General features: G+C 41.8%; 1 protein-coding gene across 19 annotated transcripts in view; it reads left to right on the top strand.

Moving 5' to 3' along the window:
• LOC127585359 (casein kinase I-like) overlaps positions 1-23814 on the top strand; it is a 158387-nt gene that overhangs the window by 114063 nt on the left and 20510 nt on the right. For 14 of the 19 annotated variants that reach the window (XR_007958504.1, XM_052042792.1, XM_052042801.1 and 11 more), the window contains 6 exons: positions 3982-4066; positions 6636-6784; positions 14325-14423; positions 15810-15920; positions 18912-19018; positions 23283-23306. Coding sequence is in view for 18 of the 19 variants with exons in the window: in XM_052042792.1 (XP_051898752.1) it covers positions 3982-4066; positions 6636-6784; positions 14325-14423; positions 15810-15920; positions 18912-19018; positions 23283-23306 (575 nt within the window). In the remaining variant the exon portion in view is untranslated. The remainder of the gene's footprint in view (positions 1-3981; positions 4067-6635; positions 6785-14324; positions 14424-15809; positions 15921-18911; positions 19019-23282; positions 23307-23814) is intronic. The other 5 variants (XM_052042803.1, XM_052042799.1, XM_052042800.1 and 2 more) reach the window with 3 other exon arrangements.

The raw sequence follows: 23814 nt of genomic DNA on the forward strand, positions 1-23814 counted from the left end.
CTTTTATTTTTGCTACTTGATAAATTTATTCAGGGAGGCTTCTTCAGAACTTCATGTTACAAGAGCATTTCATGCTTGAAGTCTATCTTAACTTCTACCATTACTCTGTCATAATTTTAATTTTGTTTCTATTTTCAACATCAGGTCGTAGTTGTACTTAAAATTAGTGTTAAAATAAATGTAGATAGTGAGCACCCTGTCAGCTCTTGTACTCTTTCCTCAAAGCCTGACCTGAGAGTGCAATAAGATTGCTCCCAGTTGCAATATCTATCAAAATAAGTCTTTCATATGTACACAAGCTTGCTTACCAAACCCTTGTGAGAGTTGCATATGACTGGTAAACACCAGCTGCTGAATGCCTTGAGCGTGGGCATGCAACACTTTAATTTATTACTTCAAATTGTCAGATTTATAATCCTCATTCCACATTCACAGTTCACCTGCCTTAGTTGGAACCCCACAGTGCAGTCATTTTCTATACTTGACCTGGTTGCTATGTGAAATCCTCTGAAACAAGTATAACTTTATTTTGGAAATTGTAAGCATTATATGATGCACATGCATGTAGAATATTGACTTCTAACATTTTTCTTTGCTAGATTCCTATATCAGTTCTGGGAGAGAACTGCTGGGCAGAGAGACTGCAATCAGTAAAGGTCATTTTGACCCTGCCTACTACTCCAAGTTATTAACTTAGAATCTCTTAGTACAGGGTCATTAAGTCCATTAACCCTACAGAAACACTGATATCCTAAATGAGTTGTGGTGAACTTAATTCCTTAACTAGAGTGCATGCAATAAATAAACCGCAGGAGTAAATGGGGAGAAAATAAGTGTGGGCGGTAACTTTGCCAAGGCGTTGTCTGAACTTTGTATTAGTGTGCAAATGTATCTCAAAGAAATTAAAATATTAATGAGCTTTCATCACCCAAACTCCCCTTCAAGTACTTAATTGTTTTCGTGTAAGAAGTTTTAAAATGTTGATTAGTTTGAGTGTGAGGACATTTTGGATGTGGGTTTTAGAAAGTTTTTGTGTGTGTGTGAGAGAGATGAGTATGCATTTAGATTGTCTGATTTCCACTTTGTCTTTTGACTTGAGGCAGTTTAACTTCAGAATTCTGTTGCTGTAGAAGTGTTAATTTGTGCTCCCTAAGTAGTTACATCAGGCAAATTAAGAATGGCAGCCTTGCCCTGCTGTTGTGTTGTATTGAAGTATATTAGTGACAAATAAGATTTCCCTGTAAATCAATTTGAATGGAATAATTGCACAGAGTTATGCAGCATGGTGGTGGGTCTTTCTGTCTGCTGAGTCCATGCCAACCATCAAGCGCCCATTTACACTAGTCCCATTTTACTCCCACATTCACATCAGTGTCCTCCAGATTCTGCCACTCATCTACACATGAGGAGCAATTTACAGCGGCCAGTTAATCTACCGATCCACATGTCTTTGGGAAGTGGGAACAAGCTGGAGCACCTGGGGAGAACCCACCCAGTAGCAGGGAGAATGGAGGTGAGGATTGAACAGGGGTCGCTGGAGCTATGAGGCAGCAGCTCGACTAGTTACACCACTGTGTCCTGAAAGGCTAGTCAAAAATGCACTGGAATACCTATCCTTCCTGCTTATTCCTCCATTTTAGTACAAGAAATGGGAAGTAAGATTTCAAGCATTGTGTATACTGGATCTGGGGAAGAATAGCAGACTACAGAGTTCATGCTGATCCTTGTACTGCTACATATTGACTCTAGGCAGGGTTGCTCAGCCAGGATGCTGGTGTACTGGAGAAAGGGTTAGAGTTGGTTTCAAGTTTGGCCTGTTAAGGAAGATATGAATTTATATGAAGCACCATTCATGGTCCCAAAGTGCTTTAGAGCCAATGAAGTACGTTATGTTCTGGTCACTCTTGAAATGTAGGGAGCAGAGCAAGTTGGCCAGATACTGAATGACCTGTCTCTATTGTACTTTTTCTGCAGTGCTACGATGTGCTTCCACTAACGGCAATGTGATAATGATCAGTTATGACTTTTGTAGTAAATGGAGAATTAAGTGTGAAAACTTATTTATTTTCTGGAGCAAATTGGGGAAAAAACATAGAAAACAGGAAGTGGCCATTCGCCCTTCAAACCTGCCACTTGTTGCCTTTTGTATCTAGAAACATTACTACTTCCTTAACTATATTCAGTGACTCCGCCTCTGTGACAGAGAAGTCCACAGGTTTACCCACGTCTGAGTGAAGAAATTTCTCCCTATTTCAGTCCGAAGTTTCTTGCCCCATATCCTGAGATTGTGACACCTCATTCAAGACAGCCAGCCAGAGGAAACATCCAGTCTCTGGCCCTGTCAGAATTTTGCATGTTTCAATAAGATCCACTCTCATTCTTCTAAACTCCAGTGAATACAGGCCTGGACCTTCCAACCTCTCTCCTCGTATAACAGTCCCTAGAATCTGTATGGTAACCATTGCTGCACTCTGCCTTTGATAAGTAAATCTTTTGTAGGTAAGCATTACCAAAACTACAAACGCTACTCCAGGTGTAGTCTCACCAAGGCTCCTGTACTCAAAACCCCTTGTAATGAAGGCCTACATACAATTTGTCACCTTTGACTCCTTGCTGCTTCTGCGCGTTTGCTTTCATTGACTGATGTACAAGGACACCCAGGTCACTTTGTTCATCAACATTTTCCAATTGTTCACCACATTAATAACACTCAACTTTTTCAGGATTTGCTGCCTTGGTGGATAACTTCACATTTATTCACATTATACCTTGTATTTACCTTGAATTTGCCCACTCACTCAACTGTCTAAATTGCTAAGTATACTTGTACAAGTGGATGTGTTATTACCCTCACATCTGACCAGTCTCCTTCAATGGAATACTTGGCTTGAATTGATTCACAGCAACAGGGAATGCTTCCATCTAAAAGGAAAATACTGCAGATGCTAGAAATCTGAAACGAAACAGAAAATGCTGGAATGCACAACAAGTTGGGTAGCATCTTTGAAGAGAGGTGCAGGGTTAACATTCCCCATCAATGACCTTTCAAGAGAGCTGGGAGAAGTTACAGATGAAGCAAACCTTAAGCTGCAAAGCAAGGGGAAGGGATGGGGAGAAGAAAATGTAAGGTATGTGATGGGGTAGGGGGCAGGAGAGATTAAATGGTGAGCTGGTGGAACCAGCAGAAAGAGGACGGTAAAGGTGAGTAAGTAACGAAAGGAGTATCTGAAGGCCTTACAAACTGGAGAAGAATAATATCTGAAATTACTAGAAATATGAGATACAAGGCTGGTTTGGCTAGTTATCTAACGTCATCTGATGTGTATTGCAATTTTTAACAGTTTGAGCTATAATGGTGCAGAATTCAGCTTCCCTGAGCCTCATTGAAGGAACTAGGAAGGACTGATAAACTTCCCAGGTCAAAAGGGTTGAATTCAGTAGATTGTGATACCTGTAAACACTGTCGTCAATGATTTTGCTTCCATTCCCCCCAAGATACCCATTGGTTAGGTTGTTCTTCTGGCCTTTAGGATTATCTGAGCTTGAATGTACGAAGGTTTAGGATTTGTTTGCCCAAACAATGTTCATTACTATTCTAATACAGTTTTGCCTTAGAGAGGTGTAAGAGCATACGTCTCTTATTCCATAGCCTCCAAAAGCAGTACATTTCCTTTCAATTTGTCTGTGCAACTTCACCTTCAAAAAAAAAGCACTCTGTATATTTGCACATAGGTAATGTCTAACCCACAACCAACCCAAATTCCAACCAGTAAATATGTTTGCACTACTGATGTTTTGCTGCACATAATGTCCTGATCAGTACTTATCTGTATATTCAATCTTTGCCCAATGGGTTTCCCCTAATATCACTGGATTAATTTCTTATTCAACTTTGTCCAGTTTAGTTTTCCAGGTTTTCATCATTACTGCCAGAAAATCGTATGAACATTATATGGTTAAATTGACTCTTTTTGGTTGCAGGCAGACACGCTGAAAGAACGCTATCAGAAAATTGGGGACACAAAGCGCAACACTCCTATTGAAGTTCTCTGTGAGAACTTCCCAGGTACGTTTTACAAGGGCTTCATTCACCACCTGCGTAACTTGTAGATGCTCACTCCTGGTTTACCACAAATTGCTGTGTCTTTTCAGATTCTTCAAATGACAGTACTTGTAAAAAGAATCTAAGTATAATTTGATGCATTTCTTTATTTTTTTCCCCTCTTTAATAAAAGTTTTCTGGTTCAATCCTCAGTACTACACTGCTCTGATTGCGTTATGACTTAACATAAAGTACTAGTGATGGGCCAGACCGTGCTTGACCTGGTCTGTGCCATTTTTCATAATACCGACCACAGAAACAGAAAGTAGAAGTAGGCCATTCAGCCCTGCTACACCATTCAACACACTTGTGGCTGATCATGCATTTCAGCATCCTGTTCCTACTTTTTCCCCATGTCCCTTGATCTCGTTAGCATTAAGAAATGTATTTTCCTTCTCCTTACATATAATTAATGACGATCTCCACAGCCTTGTGTCATAGAAAATTCACCTCCTGGGTGAAGAAATTTCTCCTGATCTCGGTTGTAAATAGTGTACACTGTATCATGAGGTTATGGCCCCTGCTTCTGGACCCTAGCTATCAGGAACATCCTCCCAGTATCCAATCTGTCTAGTCCTGTTAGCATTTTGTAGGTTTCCATGAGATCCACTCTCATTCTTCAGTACTGCAGCGAATGTAGGCCTTACCGACCTCGCATCAGTCCTGCTATCCCAGGGATCGGTCTGGTTAACCTTTGTTGTATTATCGAACACAGCAAAAACATCCTTCCTCAGATCGGGAGACCAGAACTGCGCGCACAACTCCAGATGGGGTCTCACCAAGGCCCAGGAGAGCTTCAGCAAAACATCCTGTACTCAAATCCTCCTTTGGTGAAGACCAACATACCACATACTTCCTGACTGCTTGCTACACCTGAATGCATGCTTGCTTTCAGTCACTGGTGTTAAGGACACCCAGTTCTCATCCCGCCTTCCCTTTTCTCAATCTTTTCATCATTCAGATAATCTGTTTTTAGAGCCAAAATGATAGTCTTGCATTTGTCCACATTCTGCTATATATTTGCCCACTCTCCCTACTTGCCTAAGTCATATTGGAGGCTCTTTGGATCATTCTCACTACTAGTGTTCTCCCCCAGCTTTGTGTTATTTGCAAATAGCTGGCGTGAAGCTAAGGGGACAGGTAAGAAGTGTATCCAGACCTTGTCTGAGTTCTGGCCCTGGTCTTTGCTGAGACACTGGGTCTGCAGGGGTCAGGAGGTCAGACACTGGGTGAAGAGGAGCACGATTGTGGTCATTGAATCACCGATGTTGAAACACTAATTTTAAAAAAACACTTGGCACTCTCTCTGGTTTGAACTTTAAACTTGCTGCTCATTGACTACTTCAGGGCCATTAAAATCTCAGCTCCGATTCCTCTCTAAATCCAATTAGGGAAACGATTCTATGAGTGAGAGAGAGTGGTGCACTGTTCTACCACAACCGTTGACCACATCACTATGACCTATTTAGAGTGGCTGTTTATGCTCGTACCTGTGGAAGAAAATTGTAAATTTGAAGCTGAAAGGAATAGAGATCTTGACTGCTGGAAGGAACTTTTTGGACAATCTGCTGGTAGATTTGCAGTTCCTTTTTTTTTGACTGATTTGGAATCACTGGGTCGTGTAAATACAATGGAGAACAATATTTCATATAAACGTTGTCATTTTGCACTGTTAGTAGCACCCTTTGGCAAACTGATAATTCATTTGTTGAGTTGCTCTGCAATAATTACGATATAACTCTATTCAGTAGCTGTAGACAGTAAATCTATTCAGTAGCTGTAGACAGAACTGTGCTCTCAGTCCCAGTACCATGCAGTATTTCTCTCGCTCAGTTGGATTTCAGCCCAGTTCTTAAGGAGAACACTGTTCCCACCAAGTCCTTTAGGTCATTATCCCCTATGTATTTCATCTCTGCAATGAGGCAGCTGTTTGGTCATCCAGGTATTATGTCTTGAGACGGCGCCTACTGAATGAGGGTTATATGCCACGTAATTACTTGAGTATCTCTATTCATACAAACCAATAAAAAAAACTTTCCCTTTTCTTTACCCACCTCTGTCAAACCACCGACTCAACAATGCCATGGTTAAAAGTTGGAGGAGATGGAGTTATTTCCTTGCAAACTCAGAACAGCATTTCATTTAATTGCTAAAAAGGCACTTCCTTAATTTTGAGTTCAACAGCTTCAGATAGTCCCTATTGCACTTTCAGACAGCTGGTAATAACAGCAATGGACATGTACACCCCCTTTTGGACCCTCTCATTGTTTTAGTTGTGTTCTAATACCACCACCTTTTTGTCTTGAATCAATTAATTGCTCCTGATCTCCAGCTGAAAACAGGTTTTATAGTTTGCTCCATACCCCACTTCTCAATTTTTTCTAGCCTTGTGCTTATCAGGTATTAAATTTCAAGTTCTAGTTGTCATGAAAGATCATTGACCTGAAACATTGCCATGCCCTCTCCATGGGGCTGCTTTTTATCAATGTTTTCTATTCTAATTTTTGATTGATTTGTCTTGTTTTCTTTGCAGAGGAGATGGCAACATACCTCCGCTATGTGAGGAGATTAGACTTCTTCGAGAAACCAGACTACCAGTATTTACGTACACTATTCACGGATCTTTTTGAAAGCAAGGGCTATGCATTTGATTATGCATATGACTGGGTAGGCAGGCAAATAGTAAGTATCACAGCCCATATCATAATCCTGTAAATGGAGCATTAAACCCTTTTGGATAAAATATCATGGATATGTGGATTGATTAACCTCACAGGAACAAAATGTGTAATTTTTGAGATGTGTGGTGTTCGTGGTAAAGCAGCAATTTTTGAATTGAAATGAAAATTTACTCTTCATGACGATGAGTTGTTCAAAAATGCTTTACACATGAAATTAGTATTAATGTCAGGAAAGATGTGCAGTGTGCCACCCTGTCCCACAGATAGCTCTGAGGTACCTGACTAGATAATCAGTTTTTCAATGGTATCGATGGGAGATTAAATATGGGTAGAACACTTGGGGCAACTCCACTGCCCCATCTCTGAATAGTTCAATGGGATGTGACAGGAAGGTGTGAAGGTATTTGACTTGTGACTCCAGTAAAAAGACTTAGCTCTAAATTGCAATTAAGAGCAAGAAATGTACCTACAGATGATACCCAAAACTAGGTTAACTGGACAAAATTATAGATCAGGGTTATAAATAGTTGGAAACAAATAAGTAAATATGTTAAATTATGATGCATGCGGCAGGGCCGGTGATATGAAAACCACAGAAAAAAGCTGCAGATGCTGTAAATCTGAAATAAAAAACAAAATGCTAGAAACTCTCAGCAGGTCAGGCAGCATCTGTGGAAAGAGAAACAGAAGTTTTGAGTCTGCGATCCTTAGTCGGAAAAGGGAAAGGGAGAAATGCAAGTTAGTTTTCAATTGCATGCCCATACCACCACCTTTCTGTCTTGCATCTTCATCCCATTTGTCAATTAATCACTCTCACTCTCCAGCTGAAAGGGGCATTTTCTTTTGCTGCATGCCCCCTTCTCCATTTTCTGTAACTGAGCCAACATGATATAAAAACAGAAAATGGAAAATGCTGGAAAAATGAAGTAGGTCAGGCAGCAGCTGTGGAAAGAGAAACAGTAAAGTCGAAGTCAAATTTATTGTCAGATGCACAAGTCCATGTGTGCACAGGTACAACGAGAAACTTACTTGCAGCAGCATCACAGGCACATAGCATCATATAAGCAGCAGACACAAGAAAAACATAAATTAAACCTAAATTATACATTGTTTTTACAAGAAAGAACACAACTAGAACAAACAAAAATTAAAGCCTATTTTATTGCACAGTGATAGAAGTCATAGTGTTGCTAAACTGTAGAGATTAGGGTTGTGCCGGTTGGTTCAAGAACCGAATGGTTGAAGGGAAGTAGCTGTTCTTGAACCTGTGGTGTGGGACTTCAGGCTTCTGTACCTCCTGCCTGATGGTAGCTGCGAGAAGATAGCATGGCCCGGATGAAGGACCCTTCATCAGACCTGAGGGAGAAACAAATTAATCTAAGCTGCATCGGCTGTGTTGCTGATGTGCTTCTGGCACAGTGGGACATGTTCAGCAGACCAGACTATACACAGAGGAAAGGGGAAAAAAGATGCAAGCGAAGATTGTTCTCGTGTAAACAGGAAGAAAGAGCATGTTATCTAAAGTTAGACAATTCAATAAGGAGTCGGGAAGGCTGCAATCTGTCCAGGTGGAAGTTGAGGTGTTGTTCCTTGAGCTTGCAATAAGTCTTTTAACAGTGGAGGAGGCCACAGGCAGAAATATCAGAGGAGTTGGATGGTGAATTAAAGTGGCAGGAAACAAGAACCACAAGATCACCCCTGCAGACTGAGTGTAGGTGCTCCACAAAGCGATCACCCAGTGTGCATTTAGTTTCCTCAGTGGAGCGGAGGCCACATTACAAACGACGAATGCAGTAACTAGATTGGAAGAAGCACAAGTGAATCGCTGCTTCACTTGGAGTGATACTTGGGTCACTGGATGGTGGGAAAGGAATAGGTCAAACGATGTGTTACACTGTCTGTGGTTGCACAGAAAAGTGCCATACGACAGGGAGTGGTAGATGGGGATGGAAGTGTGCAGACAAGGGATTCGTGAAGAGAACAATCCCTGCAAAATGCTGAAAGGGGAATGAGGGGAATGTGTGTCTGGTGGTGGAATTGGAAGGGCTTGTTTCCTTGCTGTATGACTTGACTTTATGGATGAAGAAACATTTGGATGTGCACTGGAAACACTGTGACCTTCAGGGCTACGGACCTGGTGCTCGAAGATAGGATTAGGCAGGGTGGCTCTATTTCAACTGATATGGACACAGGCAGTCTCCTGTTTTGTAAATATTCTATAAACCTTTATTCAGAACTGACTGCCGCAATTATTTTATTCATTGAAGTTTGTTGTCTTGAATGACAATGGACTTAAATTGCTGTGTTCGTAAATAAAGTGAAACTAAATTGAACTAAACCAAGTTAAAATTGTTAAACTTGTGAAATAATAAGATGCCCAAACTAATCAAGTTAAATAGATAAAAACTATGCAAAAGGGTAATTTATATTGATGGAAACAAAATGTTAAGAGGGGGAATAGGGTTCAGGAAGCAGAGAATTCCAGAGCATAGGATTAAATTGCAGGACCAGGCAGGGAGGTCAAAGCTGGACCGTTGGAGCAGGAAGCTCTGCAAAATTGGGACATTAGATCAGTGGCAATTTCAGAGAAATCTTTGTTATATATGGGCGCTTCTGAAGGAAGAAGCATATCTATAATTAGTAAGCATTGGTGTGGTCCAATAAAGGAGAACTTTGGACAAGCTAGCTTTTGGATAGCAGAAGTTGGTACTCAACTAAGAGAGCATTGGAATGATCACCTGATGATAGCAATGGCCATTGGACTACTCGGGACTGATGGTGATAGTGAAAGGATGACTTCAGTAGCAGATGGATTTGCCCGCACCTGGAAATAGATGAGGGGGACGAAGGCAGTGAGCTAGGGCATGTGGGGTTGGCTTGTTGAGGAGGAAAGCTGTGGAAAGAACATCAACTGGTTTTTGTTTGGGGTCAGAATCCTTTCGAAGTAGTTATACCTGTGCATCAAAGCTATCTGATCAGCTGCGTAATTGGACTGGTAGATGAATGATGAGGGCTGTGGAGCTGAAAGGAAAAGAAATGAGGTGGATCCTGATGAGATTTGGGCACATTATTCAGGAGTCATGAGGAAAATGCAAGGGTTTTAAGCGTCTGTGAAAGCTTTTAATTTCTTGATGATATGTCACGAGGGCAGATAAGAGTCAATAACATTTGTTGTTCTGGGGCTGTGTATAAGCAGGATTATATGGCAGATATTCCTCCCTAAAGGACATTCGGGTAAATATCACCATGACTGATGCTAGCTTTTTAAATCCAGTTTTAATTTGGTAATTAAATTTAAATTCCCCAGCTGCTATCTTGGTTTTAAGCTTGGAATTACTAGCCCAGTAATGTACCTATTCTGCTGTTCATATTCCCTGAAGCATCAGATGTGAAATCAGGTTTTATAACATGGCTGGGTAACATGCCGGAATAAACAGGTGCCGTTTTACCGTGCAAAAATTGGAAAGTACTGGACACTGAACACCAGCCTTCAGAATGGGAGACTACAGACTGAGCAGGCTATTTCTGTGTTAAGTGGTTTACTGCGCCTTACACTTCCCAATGAAGACTATGCACCCACACACACCACACGTGTGCTTAAGGTAGGCTAAAGAAAAGCTGCTTTATTCAGGTACACTCCTGAAGATGACATTTGCTATTAAGCCTCTAGCCATTCTGCAACGTTAATATTGGGTGCTAAGGCCTTTCAGTAAAGTCTGTATCAATCCCAAGATCAACAACATAAACAACTTGCTCATAATTTAATTAAAATTTGAGTAGGTCTGGAATTAGCAGCTACAGACTGCAAATTAAGGTCAGGTTGAAGACAGCACGTGTTTTTAATAATTGAAACCTGACTGTAACCGGATGTTTGAAATCGGCACAGTTTGATACAGTGCCTTTGATATTAATCTATTGCTAACATCAAAAAGGAGCAAATCAGAATATTTAACCTATTTGCTGCTTCAGAAGGAATGAGGAGAAGGTAATTGTTTTGCAGATGCTGGGAATTTAAAGCCCAAGTTCATTTTGGGAATGTTGTTCAAGTGGCAGTGCTTTGAAGTGTTTGATTAATTCAGACCCTGCAACCTGCATTGGATCAGCAAAAGTAATTGCATGCACGAGATAAAGAAGATGAATGCTCATTCACTTGCTGCAAGGTGGTAGAAAGTGTGGTTTAGGCCTCCATGATTCTTAATGCAATAAGTTCCTAAACTTAACCCAGATGCATTTAGTGCAAGCCAGAACTCTTCAAGTGAAGAGGGTTGGCAGGGGAATATTACAGGTTGAGTCGTTGTGGTGTAATTGTAGCAATTCATTTAGGTGCAAAGTTAACATGGAATTGTGTAGAATTTGGGGTATGGAAGTGGGTCATTTGTTCCCACAATGCCAAATGATTACAATCACATTCTGGGTAAGGGAGCTTTTTCTTGGATTTATTAGTGACCATCTTCTATTTATGGCCCCAAAACTTGTACAAGCCTTTTTAAACAAGTGTTTTTAAAGCCTGTCTTTTTCTGAAACACCACACATATTTAACTGGGGAGATCACCTGTCCAGTCACTATCCTTCTGCCAGGACTTGCCCATGTTTCTCCAGCAAAACCCCAAAGTCCAGCACAGGCCTGAGCTAGCAGCGGCATCTTCCACCCTAGATGGTGCTGGTGAGCTCCCAGTGGAGTTCAACAAGGCAGCAGGACCTTCTACAGACTACCCTGCTCGTGAGCTGGCAAATCCATCTGTTGAACCTGCAGCATATTAAACCTTGCCCCCACAGAAATGACAATGATGAATTGGCCTTTACATTTGACTGAAGTTAGTCATTTTTGTATTGGTTTATTATTGGTATTGGTTTATTGTCACATCATGTACCAAGATACAGTGGAAAAACTTGTTTGCATGCCATCCAGACAGATCATGCCATACATAATTATACTGAGGTAGTAAAAAGAATACAGAATGCAGAATATAGTGTTGTAGTAACAGAGCAAGTGCAGTGCAGGTAGACAAGTGCCAGGGCCACGACGAGGTAGATTGGGAGTTCAAGAGTTCATCTTTTAGCATATGAGTAGTCAGTTCAAGAGTCTGATGACAGCGGGATGGAAGCTGTCCATGAGTCTGGTACGTGCTCTCAAGCTTTTGTATCTTCTGCCCAACGGGAGAGGGGAGAAGAGAGAATGATCAGGGTGGGAAGGCTGATTAATTATAGTATGTTAACTGCTTTCCCGAGGCAGCGGGAAGTGTAGGCAGAGTCATGGAGGGGAGGCTGGTTTGTGTGATGGACTGGGCTGCGTTCACAATTCTCTGCAATCCTTGCAGTCTTGGGCAGAGCAGTTGTATTTTTTAAGTATTTATTTGAGTTTCTTTAACATTTTAATTTCCTTAAAAGTATTTTTATTTTTTTAAATAGCCTCCATCTAGTTGACATTTGTAAGTTTTCAATTTCATTGCCACTTTGACAAGGAGTGGGGCTTTAACAGTTGTCAAAGCTACTCTGAGTGCAGTTCATCTCCCGGCAGCAGACTGCCCTGGGCAATGGTGGAAAACAGTGCTGTCTAAGGGCAGGTGAACGGCAATCTTGTCAGCAGGAGGTCTGCCCCATTATGTTGTAGCTCTGGCAGAAACGTGAGCATATTATTCCTTGGTTGCCCTATGTCATTTGTTTGTTTTGACTGCCTGAAACAGCCAGTAAAATACCTGAAATAAAAACTGAATAATGGAAGCACTGAGCAATTCAACCAGCATCAGTCAGAGGAAGAAGCAGACTCAACATTTTGGATCAAGATTCCGTTTGATCTGAGAGCTTCCAGTATTTCTGATTTTTGTTTTAGATTTCTAGCATCTGCCGTCCTCCTATGCAACAGCAAAAATAAAGCTGAATTGATTATTACAAGTCATAAGAACAGAAGCACAATGCTTAAAAGACAGCAGTCTCCAGGGAAAGGAGAAGCTTTCATGACGTTTGGATCCAGGATTTATCATCCCCTTTGCAGTTCTGGTTATAAAAAGGTGCAGGGTGATGCCACATCCACACTAGACCACCTCATAAATTTCAAAGCTCTCGCTGGCAAACTTTTGTCTTGTTGCTGCCGGTCTTAAATGTGGCTCTGCTGGCAAGTCTACCTCGTGATGCAGCACCGGAGATCATAAAAGATACCCGCACTGCCACCTGCTTTCTCTCTCAGTATGTTGCAGGTTTTATGGACGTACTTTTCTCTAATATGGAGATGGCTAAAAATCCTGCCCTCCCCCGCCCATGGCTTTCAAATGCAGAGATTATATGGTTTGTTCAGAAATGCGAGTGCCAGTCTCTTTTTGGATTAAGAATTTCTCAAAATGGTTTGAGAAGGGATTGAGGTTCTCTGAAATAATGTAAATGGAGTGTAATCCCCTGGATGTTTTTGATTTGAACGAGCTCTGACTGTCATAGAAGGTAGAACTTAGCTGGCTTCCTAGGATAGAACAGGAAGCTGTGTGCATACAGATACTGATGGGTGTTTAGATTTAGGACCTCTTGATTCTTAAGACAATAAAAAGTTTTATTATAAATGTATTTGTGATAAGGCAGGAATAGTAAAGAGAACACAATATCCATGATGGATCGGAAGCCGGGAGAGACTAAATGATTGTGGGGCAGCAGGTAGTACAGATTCCTCACAGCTCCAGTGACCTGGGTTCAATCCAGACTTACAGTGCTGTCTGTGTGGAGTTTGCACATTCCCCTGGGTGCTCCAGTTTCCTTCTACATCCCAAAGATGTGTGGGTTGGGCCACTTAAATTGCCCCAAGTGGGAGAATTGGAAAGAGTTGGTGGGTATGAGAGAGAATGGGCTACAGAGAAATAAGGGGATAGGATTGCTCTGAGAGCTTGGAATAGAGTAAAAAAAATGTTTTTAAAATATAGATACACACTATAAGATATTAGATATTTATTATTCACATGTACATCGAAACACACAGTGAAATGCATCATTTGCGTCACTGAGAATGTGCTGGGGGCGGCCCGCAAGTGTCGCCACGCTTCTGGCGCCAACACAGCATGCCCACAACTTCCTAACTGGTACGTCTTTGGAAATGTGGGAGGAAACTGGAGCACCCGGAGGAAACTCTTGCAGACACGGGGAGAACGTACAACCAGCAGTGGGAATTGAACCTGGGTCGCTGGCGCTGTAATAGCGTTACGCTAACCGTTACACTACCGTGCCGCTCCAATGGCATGTAGTGAATGACAAATGGAACATCTGGAGGAGATGCAAAAAGGAAAGATGTTGCTTTTGAAGAAATTTTGTGAGCAGTTAACGTCACTTCTGCCTCTGGAACACAAATAGCAGTAAATGGAAGCTCTTGAGACTCATCCTGTCACCTTTGGTGTGTCCTTCAGAAGTGATGCAGCCAAAGTGAGGGCGAGTGAGAAGGAATTGGTAGTTATGAGCCCAATCACTTGCAGCATGTAAATTAAAGATTGCATCTGCTCAAAAGAGACCTTTGTGCGTGGTCAAAGTGAGTCATAGAAATCATGGTGGTGTCTGTATTTGATCCACAGCCCACACCGGTCGGATCCAGTCACGCAGAGCATGGAGTAAGCAGAGAAAGCCACGTACACCGGGAGAAAGCTACACAGCAGCAGCCACTTCGAAACCAGGTCAGTACCAGGGTTACACATGTGTTCCACATTTTGCATGTTAATTATTTGCCCAGAGGATCATTACTCCTTTGACTCTTTGGCTTCTGCCTGTCAGGGGGCAGTGGCCAATGAACATTTGGAATTACCTAATAGACCGATCACATGAAGCAACTGTTCGAAGATGTTATCCACCTTCCTAGTGTCAGGGCTCTTTTTATGAAAGGGAGGACTGTGTTTTGATTAAGAATTCTCCATGTTTAAGTGATAAAAATGAAGTATTACAATCCCTTGGAATTGTAATTTTGCCCTTTGATTTTCCCACCAATCCTATAGGATCTATTAATTCTAAGCTTGCTCCAAGTTTTGCTTGGCCAGTGACAGCAACAGAGGCGGGAAAATGGGGTGAGTCAGTCTAATTTCAGGCCCTTGGCATCAGGGTGGTGTTATCCAAAGGAGATCGGGTATCGCTTCTGTACGCAGCTGGCAGTAACTCTCACCCCTACGACATGGATTCAGACAGTGTACACTGATTCACCTGTTTCCTGATCAAGCCATTTTTTGACACTGTCTGAGCTGGTCATGAGTGGAGTGCTTCTCTGGAGAGTTGGAATGGCTGATCTCCTTGCCATTCTAGTGCAGGTGAAATCCACAAAAACAAGCCTCGGTTTTGTCAATGATCCTGAATGGAACGACAGTGGTTATCTGACCAATGCAAAATTTCATGTGTATGAACAGATTAATCTCTTAAGTTGCTATGGTGTATTATTAGGTATGTTGGTGATCACAGGTATCTGGAGTGCATTACAATTGGCTCAAAATTTCAAGCACCTGCCATACACCTTCACTCCAATCTTTTCATTGCGCACCTCTTTTGGCTTCCTTTGCGCATTTTATTTGTGTAGTGTTTTTGTCATCCCCTTCGCTGACTAGAATCATGGAACATTTGTTCTGCTGGCAGATCAGAGGCTCATTCATTGCTTTTTCAGGCATTATTGATGCTGCCTGTGCACCCATTGATGGAAGTGGTGTGACATTTATCAGCGTTAGATTTGGGATGGGGTCAATTCCCCATAAGCTTCACCAGTACCACCACCACAATTCCAGGTTCCCCTTCTATTCTTGGGGATCTACTGTATCTCTATATAGTTCCACAGCATAAAATTGTCATCCCTGTTAGTCACTTAATATTTTGTTTAAAGCAGATTCCTTCTAGTTTTCTTTACAGAATACAATGGCAAACCTGTGTGTTATGGCATACCTAAGGACTACACCATTCATGCTTTGCTAACCAGTTTACTAATCACAAATGACTAACTTTTTGTTTCATTGCTTTGCTTGGGCCTGCTGTGCTGCATGGACCCCCATTTGTCACCCCCTTCCCCCTCTGTTATAATCAATGAGTAGACAGGAGCAGCTGATCGCAGAGGAGCATGGGAAATTCAGCCCAATCGGCAGCAAAATCCTTCATACCTGACCTCACAACTGGCGTCTGACAGACACGGGGGCTCTGTCCAGGTATAAAATATTCTCGCATGATTCATTGTCAGGTGGAGATTTGCCATTCAGGATAAATCTGATGTACAGTGCTGTGTGCTCCCAGTGCATAGTTCAGGACTGTCCTAAACTTATGCTGCATGTTTCTGGTGGTGAGAGTGGGGACAGACCTTCCAGAAAATTGTAAATTACTGTTCTGGGACAGCCAGGCTGATACCACAAATGTAGAGTCTTGCTGTCTTTTCCTTACCAGCGTACTGTGTGAACAGAGGAATGTATCATTTCTGAGGTGCTCTACATTGGTTTATTATTGTCACATGTACTGAGGTACAGTGAAGAACTTTGTTTTGCCTGCCATCCCTACAGATCTTTTCATCACATCAGTGCATTGAGGTAGTACAAGGGAAAAACAATAACAGAATGCAGAATAAAGTGTTACATTTGCAGAGAGAGTGCAGTGCAGACAATAAGGTGCAATGTTGAGGTAGATCGTGAGGGCGAGAGTCCATCTTATTTTACTAGGGGACTGTTCAGTAGTCTCATAACAGCAGGATAGAAGCTGTCCTTGAGCCTGATCATTTGATGAAGTCCTCCTCTTGAAGTTTAGTCATTATATAATGTAGGAATTACAGGAGTCAAATTTCACACATGACAATCAGCAAAGCCATAATAACCAAATGATGGTTGAAACGTGAAGATTTGCCGAGACACAAGGATAGCTTGTTGGTCAACTTGAGCCAGGGCATCTCTTGTATCAACCTGACTAGGCAGACAGGGCTTCAGTTTAATGTCTCACCCAAAAGATAGAACTCTGACCGGTGCCAACCAAGATTTTGTTCTTCAAACTGGAACTAGAACCCATGGCCATCTGACTCAGAAGTGATGGCTGACTGCTGCAAGTGTTTCCCTCTGGTGCAGAGATAGGTGTGGTGAGAGAGTAACTAAAGTAGTGAAAGGAGAATGATCTGGTAAAGAGGAATCAGTCCTTCAAAAGGAAAGGTATATAGTGCAAGAAAGAAGTCGTCTAACTGCTTGAAGGTAAGTTTATCCTGAAACGTTTGCAGTTTACTAATAACCGTAATGCTTAACTGCTTCATATGGCACAAATCAATCACACACCAGTCTTTATGTTGATGCACCAAAACCACAGCTCTGCCTTCTTGCTTTTTATTCCTAAAAATGCACATTCTTTAAATGAAAAAGGCTCAGAGTTCTGACAAGTTATTAGTGTGTAAGATGGAAGTTCAGACTTTGGGAATTCACCATCTTCCAAGACTTGCTGTGAAAAGTAAAAGTGATGGCTCCACTGAGAGCTAGCAGAGTAATTCTTGGATCACTGGTCTGCTTAACTGTTCAAGTACTTTGGTCCCCACCGTGCCTGCACTTTACTGGCACCCCCATTGTTAGCTTTTCAGAGCAGGATTGCAGTAGGACCCCATGCCATATGTTCTTGAGCACCACGAGTTCAATAAGCCAATTCCCATACCTAGTGAACAACTAACGAGACCTACTGCTAAAGGAATGGCATTCAAAGGTTTTCATAACAAAGTCCCTGGACAGCTCACATTCCCTAAAAACAAGATAGTATCCCGCATAAGAGTGGCTATCCTAAAATAGGTCTGGGAATTAACCTAAATTTAATACTTAGGATTCTCCACAATGTCAGATATTTTATTTTATTCGGACAGTAGATATCCTCTTGAGACCAGTTTTATTTGCTTTTTAAGAGCTTTTTTTTTGATCGTCTTGATCTTAATGTAAGAAGAAACCCTGAGTGTAGTTCCCTTGGGAATATTGTTCATGTTAAAGAACCTGTATTTATAGAGTGACTTTTGCATGCTTGGATCACTCCAAAGGGCATCGTAGCCATTAAGTATTTTCGAAATATAGGCTGTATTGTAATGAGGAAAAGCAGCAGCAGAATTTCACAAAGTAAAGCACCCACAAACCGTAATTTCATGATGACAGAGATTTATTTTTCTAAATGTTGGTTGAGATTAAGATCAGCAGGGCCAATGCTAGTTTGAAAGTGTGCCACATTATAAATTATATTCCTCTGACAGAGGGCAGGTGTTGTCTTCAGCTGAGCAGTGCTCCCACAAGAGTGTATTGAAACCATGCTTAATTTCCAGCCTACATCAGGTTGATGAGCCAAGCTGACATCTGCAGGACACATAATGTATGTGTGGGGTATACCACAGGTGCACAGAACAATGATCTTCCTGTACATCGATGATAAAGTGCAGAAATTAATTAACAGCTGATGGAAATTAGTTTTCTATTTCCCCTCTTTAAAGGAAGGAAGTGGTGGGTTTCCAAATATCAGCTGTGGATCCAATATCGACAATATTTACCTGCCACCATGGATGATAGCAGTGAAAGCAAACCCTTGACCAAAATTAACCTGCCTCTTTGTGCCCATAAAGGAATAGAGCATTAGGAGTTAATTTGACTAAATAACAACTAGATTAGCATAGAGAATATGAACTTTATGTAAGTATTGGAATTATTTTGTATATTGTTTCCTTGGATTTCTTTTGCTTTGAAAGGTGGGGATATAATAGGTCAACATGTCTGGGGTGACGTCAGCCCATGCGTTTTAGCTGCTGATTCATCCCTTCTACTAGTCAAACGGGACCAATGTGGCAAAAATCCAGACATGTAAGATCAGTTTTCAGAAGCAGTTCTATATTACTGTATCTCTGCTCAGTCTAGACAGGTTATTCACAGAAACGTGTTAATTTTCTGCTATTACCATTGTTGAATATTTGCAATTACCTTTAGGCTGGAGTCTGGCAATGATTTTTATATTTGTGACTTTAATTGTGTATTATCTTGGAAATTGATAGGATGAGGTGTAAGCAGGGGCACAGGGTTGTGGTTAATAGGAAGAAAGATGGGGAATAAAAGTGAGGACATAACAGCTACAAATTAAGTCACGATAGTGTTGCTCTTCCACTATGAATGCTTTGATCTGTAACCATATATATTTGTACCAATCCATTTTGACAGGTGGTTAGCTCAACCAATGGCGAGCTTAACATCGACGATCCAACGGTGGCACACTCCAGTGCACCAATTGCAACTCAACCAGAGGTGGAACCTTCAGAAGATACCAAGTATGTGCCCTCTGATGCATTGCGAACCCTTGTGTTTGGTGAATGCTCCGCCTTGCACAATCCATTACCTATCAGTAGTTGTAGTATTAATATCCATACACTCGACTTTCAACTATTGAACAGAACTCCCAGTGGACATAAGAGAGTCAACAGTGAGTGGACTTTTTTTTGTCCTTGGGCAGATTCAATTGTCCATAAGAAATTTGAAAATTTCACACATTATCATTTGTGGTGGATCGTGACAGTGTGGAGCATTCACCCTCGAAATGTATCTGGCTGACTACATGCACGGCAGAATGTAATTCTCGTGGATGGAACAGCAGTATCCCATAATCCTTTTAACCCTTTCACTGTCTCATATTGTGCTTTTCCCATCAGTTAATTTGAATGATAACTCTCAACTAGTGTTAGGTGCTTGTCCAGACCGTAAGGTTTGGATGTCGATTCTGTAACCCAGACGGAATGGGGGTTAGGATAACTAAAGGTTCTTTTACCTTAACGTTAAAACTTTTCATCTCAGACTTTCGGAAGTCTAATTTTCATCATAAAATTCTGGCAGAATTAGCTGCAGTAGTCTAAGGAGTCGAAGGCAACCGCCTTAAGCAGCTGAATAACAAAGAACACCTCCAAAGGTTCCAGACCTACTCCGTCACCATTGTCCAAGTCTGTCTCTGCCATCTTCACCATGGATGTCGAATCCCTGTGCACCTCTATCCCCTCTCAGAAAGGCCTTAGGGCTCTCGTTTCTTTCTAGAACATGGATCCAACCAGTTCCCCTCTATAATGCTCTCCTCCACCTGGCAGAACTTGTGCTTACCCTTAACAACTTCTCTTTTGACTCCTCCCACTTTCTACAAATCAAAGATGGAGCCATGGTCCCCTGCTGTGCCTGCCTTTTCGTTAGCTATGTGGAGCCGTCTTTGTTCCAAACCTACTCTGGCACCATTCCCCAACTCTTTCTCCACCCTACTCCACTGAGAACATCTCTCACAAAATCAGTGTTTGGTTGGTAAAATGCCCCATTGAATTGGGCCCTTATTCTTCAAATGATGGAGCTCAGCTGTTGTGTTGGGGCTAGAAAACCATTCATTTTACTAACAAATAGTATAAGAGTTCAAGAAATGATTTAAGTCATTGACATCTGCAGTGATCTACTAGATTATGTTTGATTCAAGCAGTAAAAGTATTTATTATTCAATTATTGTCTATCATTGTGTATGGAGGCAAGAAGCAACATCACATAAATGTTGGTGTGTGCCAGTGAAAGGGTTAATGATTCCTGCATTTCCATCATTTTTTCCTGGTATGCTTTCATCCAAGTATAATTGGAACTTTCTGGACATACCTGTTCCTTGTAGGAGATTGTGTTGTCTACGCTACAGTTGCCCTTCTTGACATGATTGCTCCTTATCAGATCATGTTTGCCTTTGACAATCTGCATTTTAAGCTGTTTTGTTATATACTTCACCAGTACCCTCTTTCCTGTTCTCCTACTCACTTCCCAGCTGTCGGGGGATATGATTGGAGTTTGACCAGTGAGTGTTACATTAGTTGTAGAGATGTACATATTTTACCATATCAAAGGAATTCTGCTGTAAAATAAAAAGGGATGGACAGTACAGTGAAGTTCAGGAGAAGGTTACCATGACAATGCTGTTTTACACTTTAAGAAAATAGTTACAATTTGGGGAAAAATGTTAAAACTGAAAATACTGGAAACACTCAGCAGGTCAGGCAGCATCTATTGAATGTGAGTTAACGTTCCAGGTTGCCATCTCCAACGAATGGTCTTCAACCTGAAACATTAACCCTGCTTCCCCTTCCATGTACACCACCTGACCTGCAGTGCTTCGAGCATCTGTTTTTATTTCAGATTTCCAGCATCTGCAGTTTTGCGTATTTTTACTTTGCAATTTGAAAGCATCCATTTGAAATGAACTCGGTTCAAGTTCTTTGGGTTTCTGATCAGTGCTTGGTGATCTCTGGTTAGAAGAGCTCTAAGCCTATAAAATGTAATTGAACTGCTGCATGTTAATCTGTTTTTGTGCATCATGCTGTGGGAGGTGAGGGAAGAGATTGCGGAGCCTCTGACGATGATCTTTGCATTGTCGATGGAGATGGGAGAGGTTCCTGAAGATTGGAGGGTTGCGGATGTTGTTCCCTTATTCAAGAAAGGGAGTAGGGATAGCCCAGGGATTTATAGACCGGTGAGTCTTACCTCAGTGGTTGGTAAGCTAATGGAGAAGATCCTGAGAGGCAGGATTTATGAACATTTGGGGAGGTATAATATGATGAGGAATAGTCAGCATGGCTTTGTCAAGGGCAGGTCCTGCCTTACGAGCCTGATTGAATTTTTTGAGGATGTGACTAAACACATCGATGAAGAGAGAGCAGTAAATGTAGTGTATATGGATTTCAGCAAGGCGTTTGCATGGGGTACCTTATCAAGGCTTATTGAGAAAGTAAGGAGGCATGGGATCCAAGGGGACATTGCAGAGTGGATCCAGAACTGGCTGGCCCACAGAAGGCAAAGAGTGGTTGTTGAAGGGTCGTATTCTGCATGGAGGTCGGTGACCAGTGGTGTACCTCAGGGATCTGTAGTGGGACCCTTGCTCTTTGTGATTTTTATAAACGACCTGGATGAGGAAGTGGAGGGGTGGGTTAGTAAGTTTGCGGATGACACAAAGGTTGGGGGTGTTGTGGATAGTTTGGAGGGCTGTCAGAGGTTACAGAGGGACATAGATAGGATGCAAAGTTGGGCTGAGAAGTGGCAGATGCAGTTCAACCCAGATAAGTGTGAAGTGGTTCATTTTGGTAGGTCAAATATGATGGCAGAATATAGTATTAATGGTAGGACTCTTGGCAGTGTGGAGGATCAGAGGGATCTTGGGGTCCGAGTCCATAGGACGCTCAAAGCGGCTATGCAGGTTGACCCTGTGGTTAAGAAGGCATATGGTGTATTGTCCTTCATCAATCGGGGAATTGAATTTAGGAGCCGAGAGGTATTGTTGCAGCTATATAGGGCCCTGGTCAGACCCCACTTGGAGTACTGTGCTCACTTCAGGTCACCTCACTACAGGAAGGATGTGGAAGCCATAGAAAGGGTGCAGAGGAGATTTACAAGGATGCTGCCTGGAATGTGGAGCATGCCTTATGAAAGCAGGTTGAGGAAACTCAGCCTTTTCTCCTTGGAGTGACGGAGGATGAGGGGGGACCTGATAGAGATATATAAGATGATGAGAGGTATTGATCGAGTAGATAGACGCTTTTCCCCAGGGCTGAAATGGTGGCCACAAGAGGACATAGGTTTAAGGTGCTGGGGAGTAAGTATAGAGGAGGTGTCAGGGGTAAGCTTTTCTTACTCAGAGCGGTGAGTGCGTGGAATGGGCTGCCGTCAACGGTGGTGGAGGCGGATACAATAGGGTCTTTCAAGAGACTTTTGGATAGGTACATGGAGCTGAGAAAAAGAGGGTTATGGGTAAGCCTAGTAATTTCTAGGGTAGGGACATGTTCGGCACAACTTTGTGGGCTGAAGGGCCTGAATTGTGCTGTAGGTTTTCTATGTTCTAGTTTCTGATGCCAGTGTATACTGGATTAATAGCCAAGGTGCTTACCTTCCACATTCAGGACAGCAGCCTTGGAATTGCCAAGGCAAGAGCACAATTCAGATTAAGGGCCTCCTGGATCAGATGATTTGATGGACTCAGGTTCCTTTGCAGATTGTACATTATTAGAAGGAATTTTTGAATTTTTGTAATTTCTTTCCATTACGCTGGTGAAAATTTGCCAGTTAATAGGGAGTATTTCATTTATCATCCTGTCAGGAATGTTCAGTAGTGAAATGAAAAATTGAACTTTAAAAAGCTAATTTGTTGACGTTCTCTCTTAAGAGTGGGTAAAGCATTTGAAGGAGAAATCAGAGTGTAGCTAGTTAATCAAAGTAGCCTCTGCCATGAATCTCAGTGCAATATCACCATGTGACCAGCTTCATTCATTTTCCAGGGTTGGACAACATTTCATGTTTCTCGTGTTCGGGAATTTTGTTGAGTTGAATCCCTTTGCTTCCCCTGTGCTTCCCTTACTTATTTGCTGTTCGCTTCCCTCATTCCATCTGGCAATTTATTCCCTGCTCTCCTCCTCAGCCCTCTTGCCCCACAGCTACTTTCACCCTCTTCCCCCCTCTGTCACTCATGTGCATGATGAGCCTAACAGCAGGGCTTTCTCCTTGGATTAATCTGTTGTCTTTTCTCTTTAAACTCTGTAGCTGCATCAAAGTGCTCAACATGTGGTGAGTCCCTCTCGTTGGTCAGGGAAAGAGGGAGCAGACCAAACTAGAATGATATAAACAGAAAAGTTTCAACCAATCCACTTGGGTGATTGCGGTTTGAGCCAGTGATTTCCTTTTAGGGCCCAATCACCGTGTAAATGTGACCAGGTTTATTAACCTGCCCTTCTAAATTTATGGTTCATCCTGCATCAACAACAGAAGGGAAGTCTATCATTTGAACTTTAATAATTTCAGATTTAAGTAGGTTCGAGATCTTTTGAGATAAAGCAGTTTTCTTGTCTCTGTAAAACAAGTCTTTGTCCAGATCCCGATTCACCTTCCAATCTTGTAATTGGAGACTAATGCAAAGTTAAGTTTGTGGTAATCATTTGTGTGTAGCTTCCTACCCAGTTCCTTGAGAGAGGATTCGCTATGACAGCCCTTTACTCATGAAAATGAGACTTTAAATTGCTCTGTTGAATCTAATGATCACAAAACTGCCCCCAAAATGCTTTTAGTCAATATTGCT

The sequence above is a fragment of the Pristis pectinata genome, chromosome 32 (genome assembly GCF_009764475.1).
Source record: "Pristis pectinata isolate sPriPec2 chromosome 32, sPriPec2.1.pri, whole genome shotgun sequence".
NCBI classification, from domain to species: Eukaryota; Metazoa; Chordata; class Chondrichthyes; order Rhinopristiformes; family Pristidae; genus Pristis; species Pristis pectinata.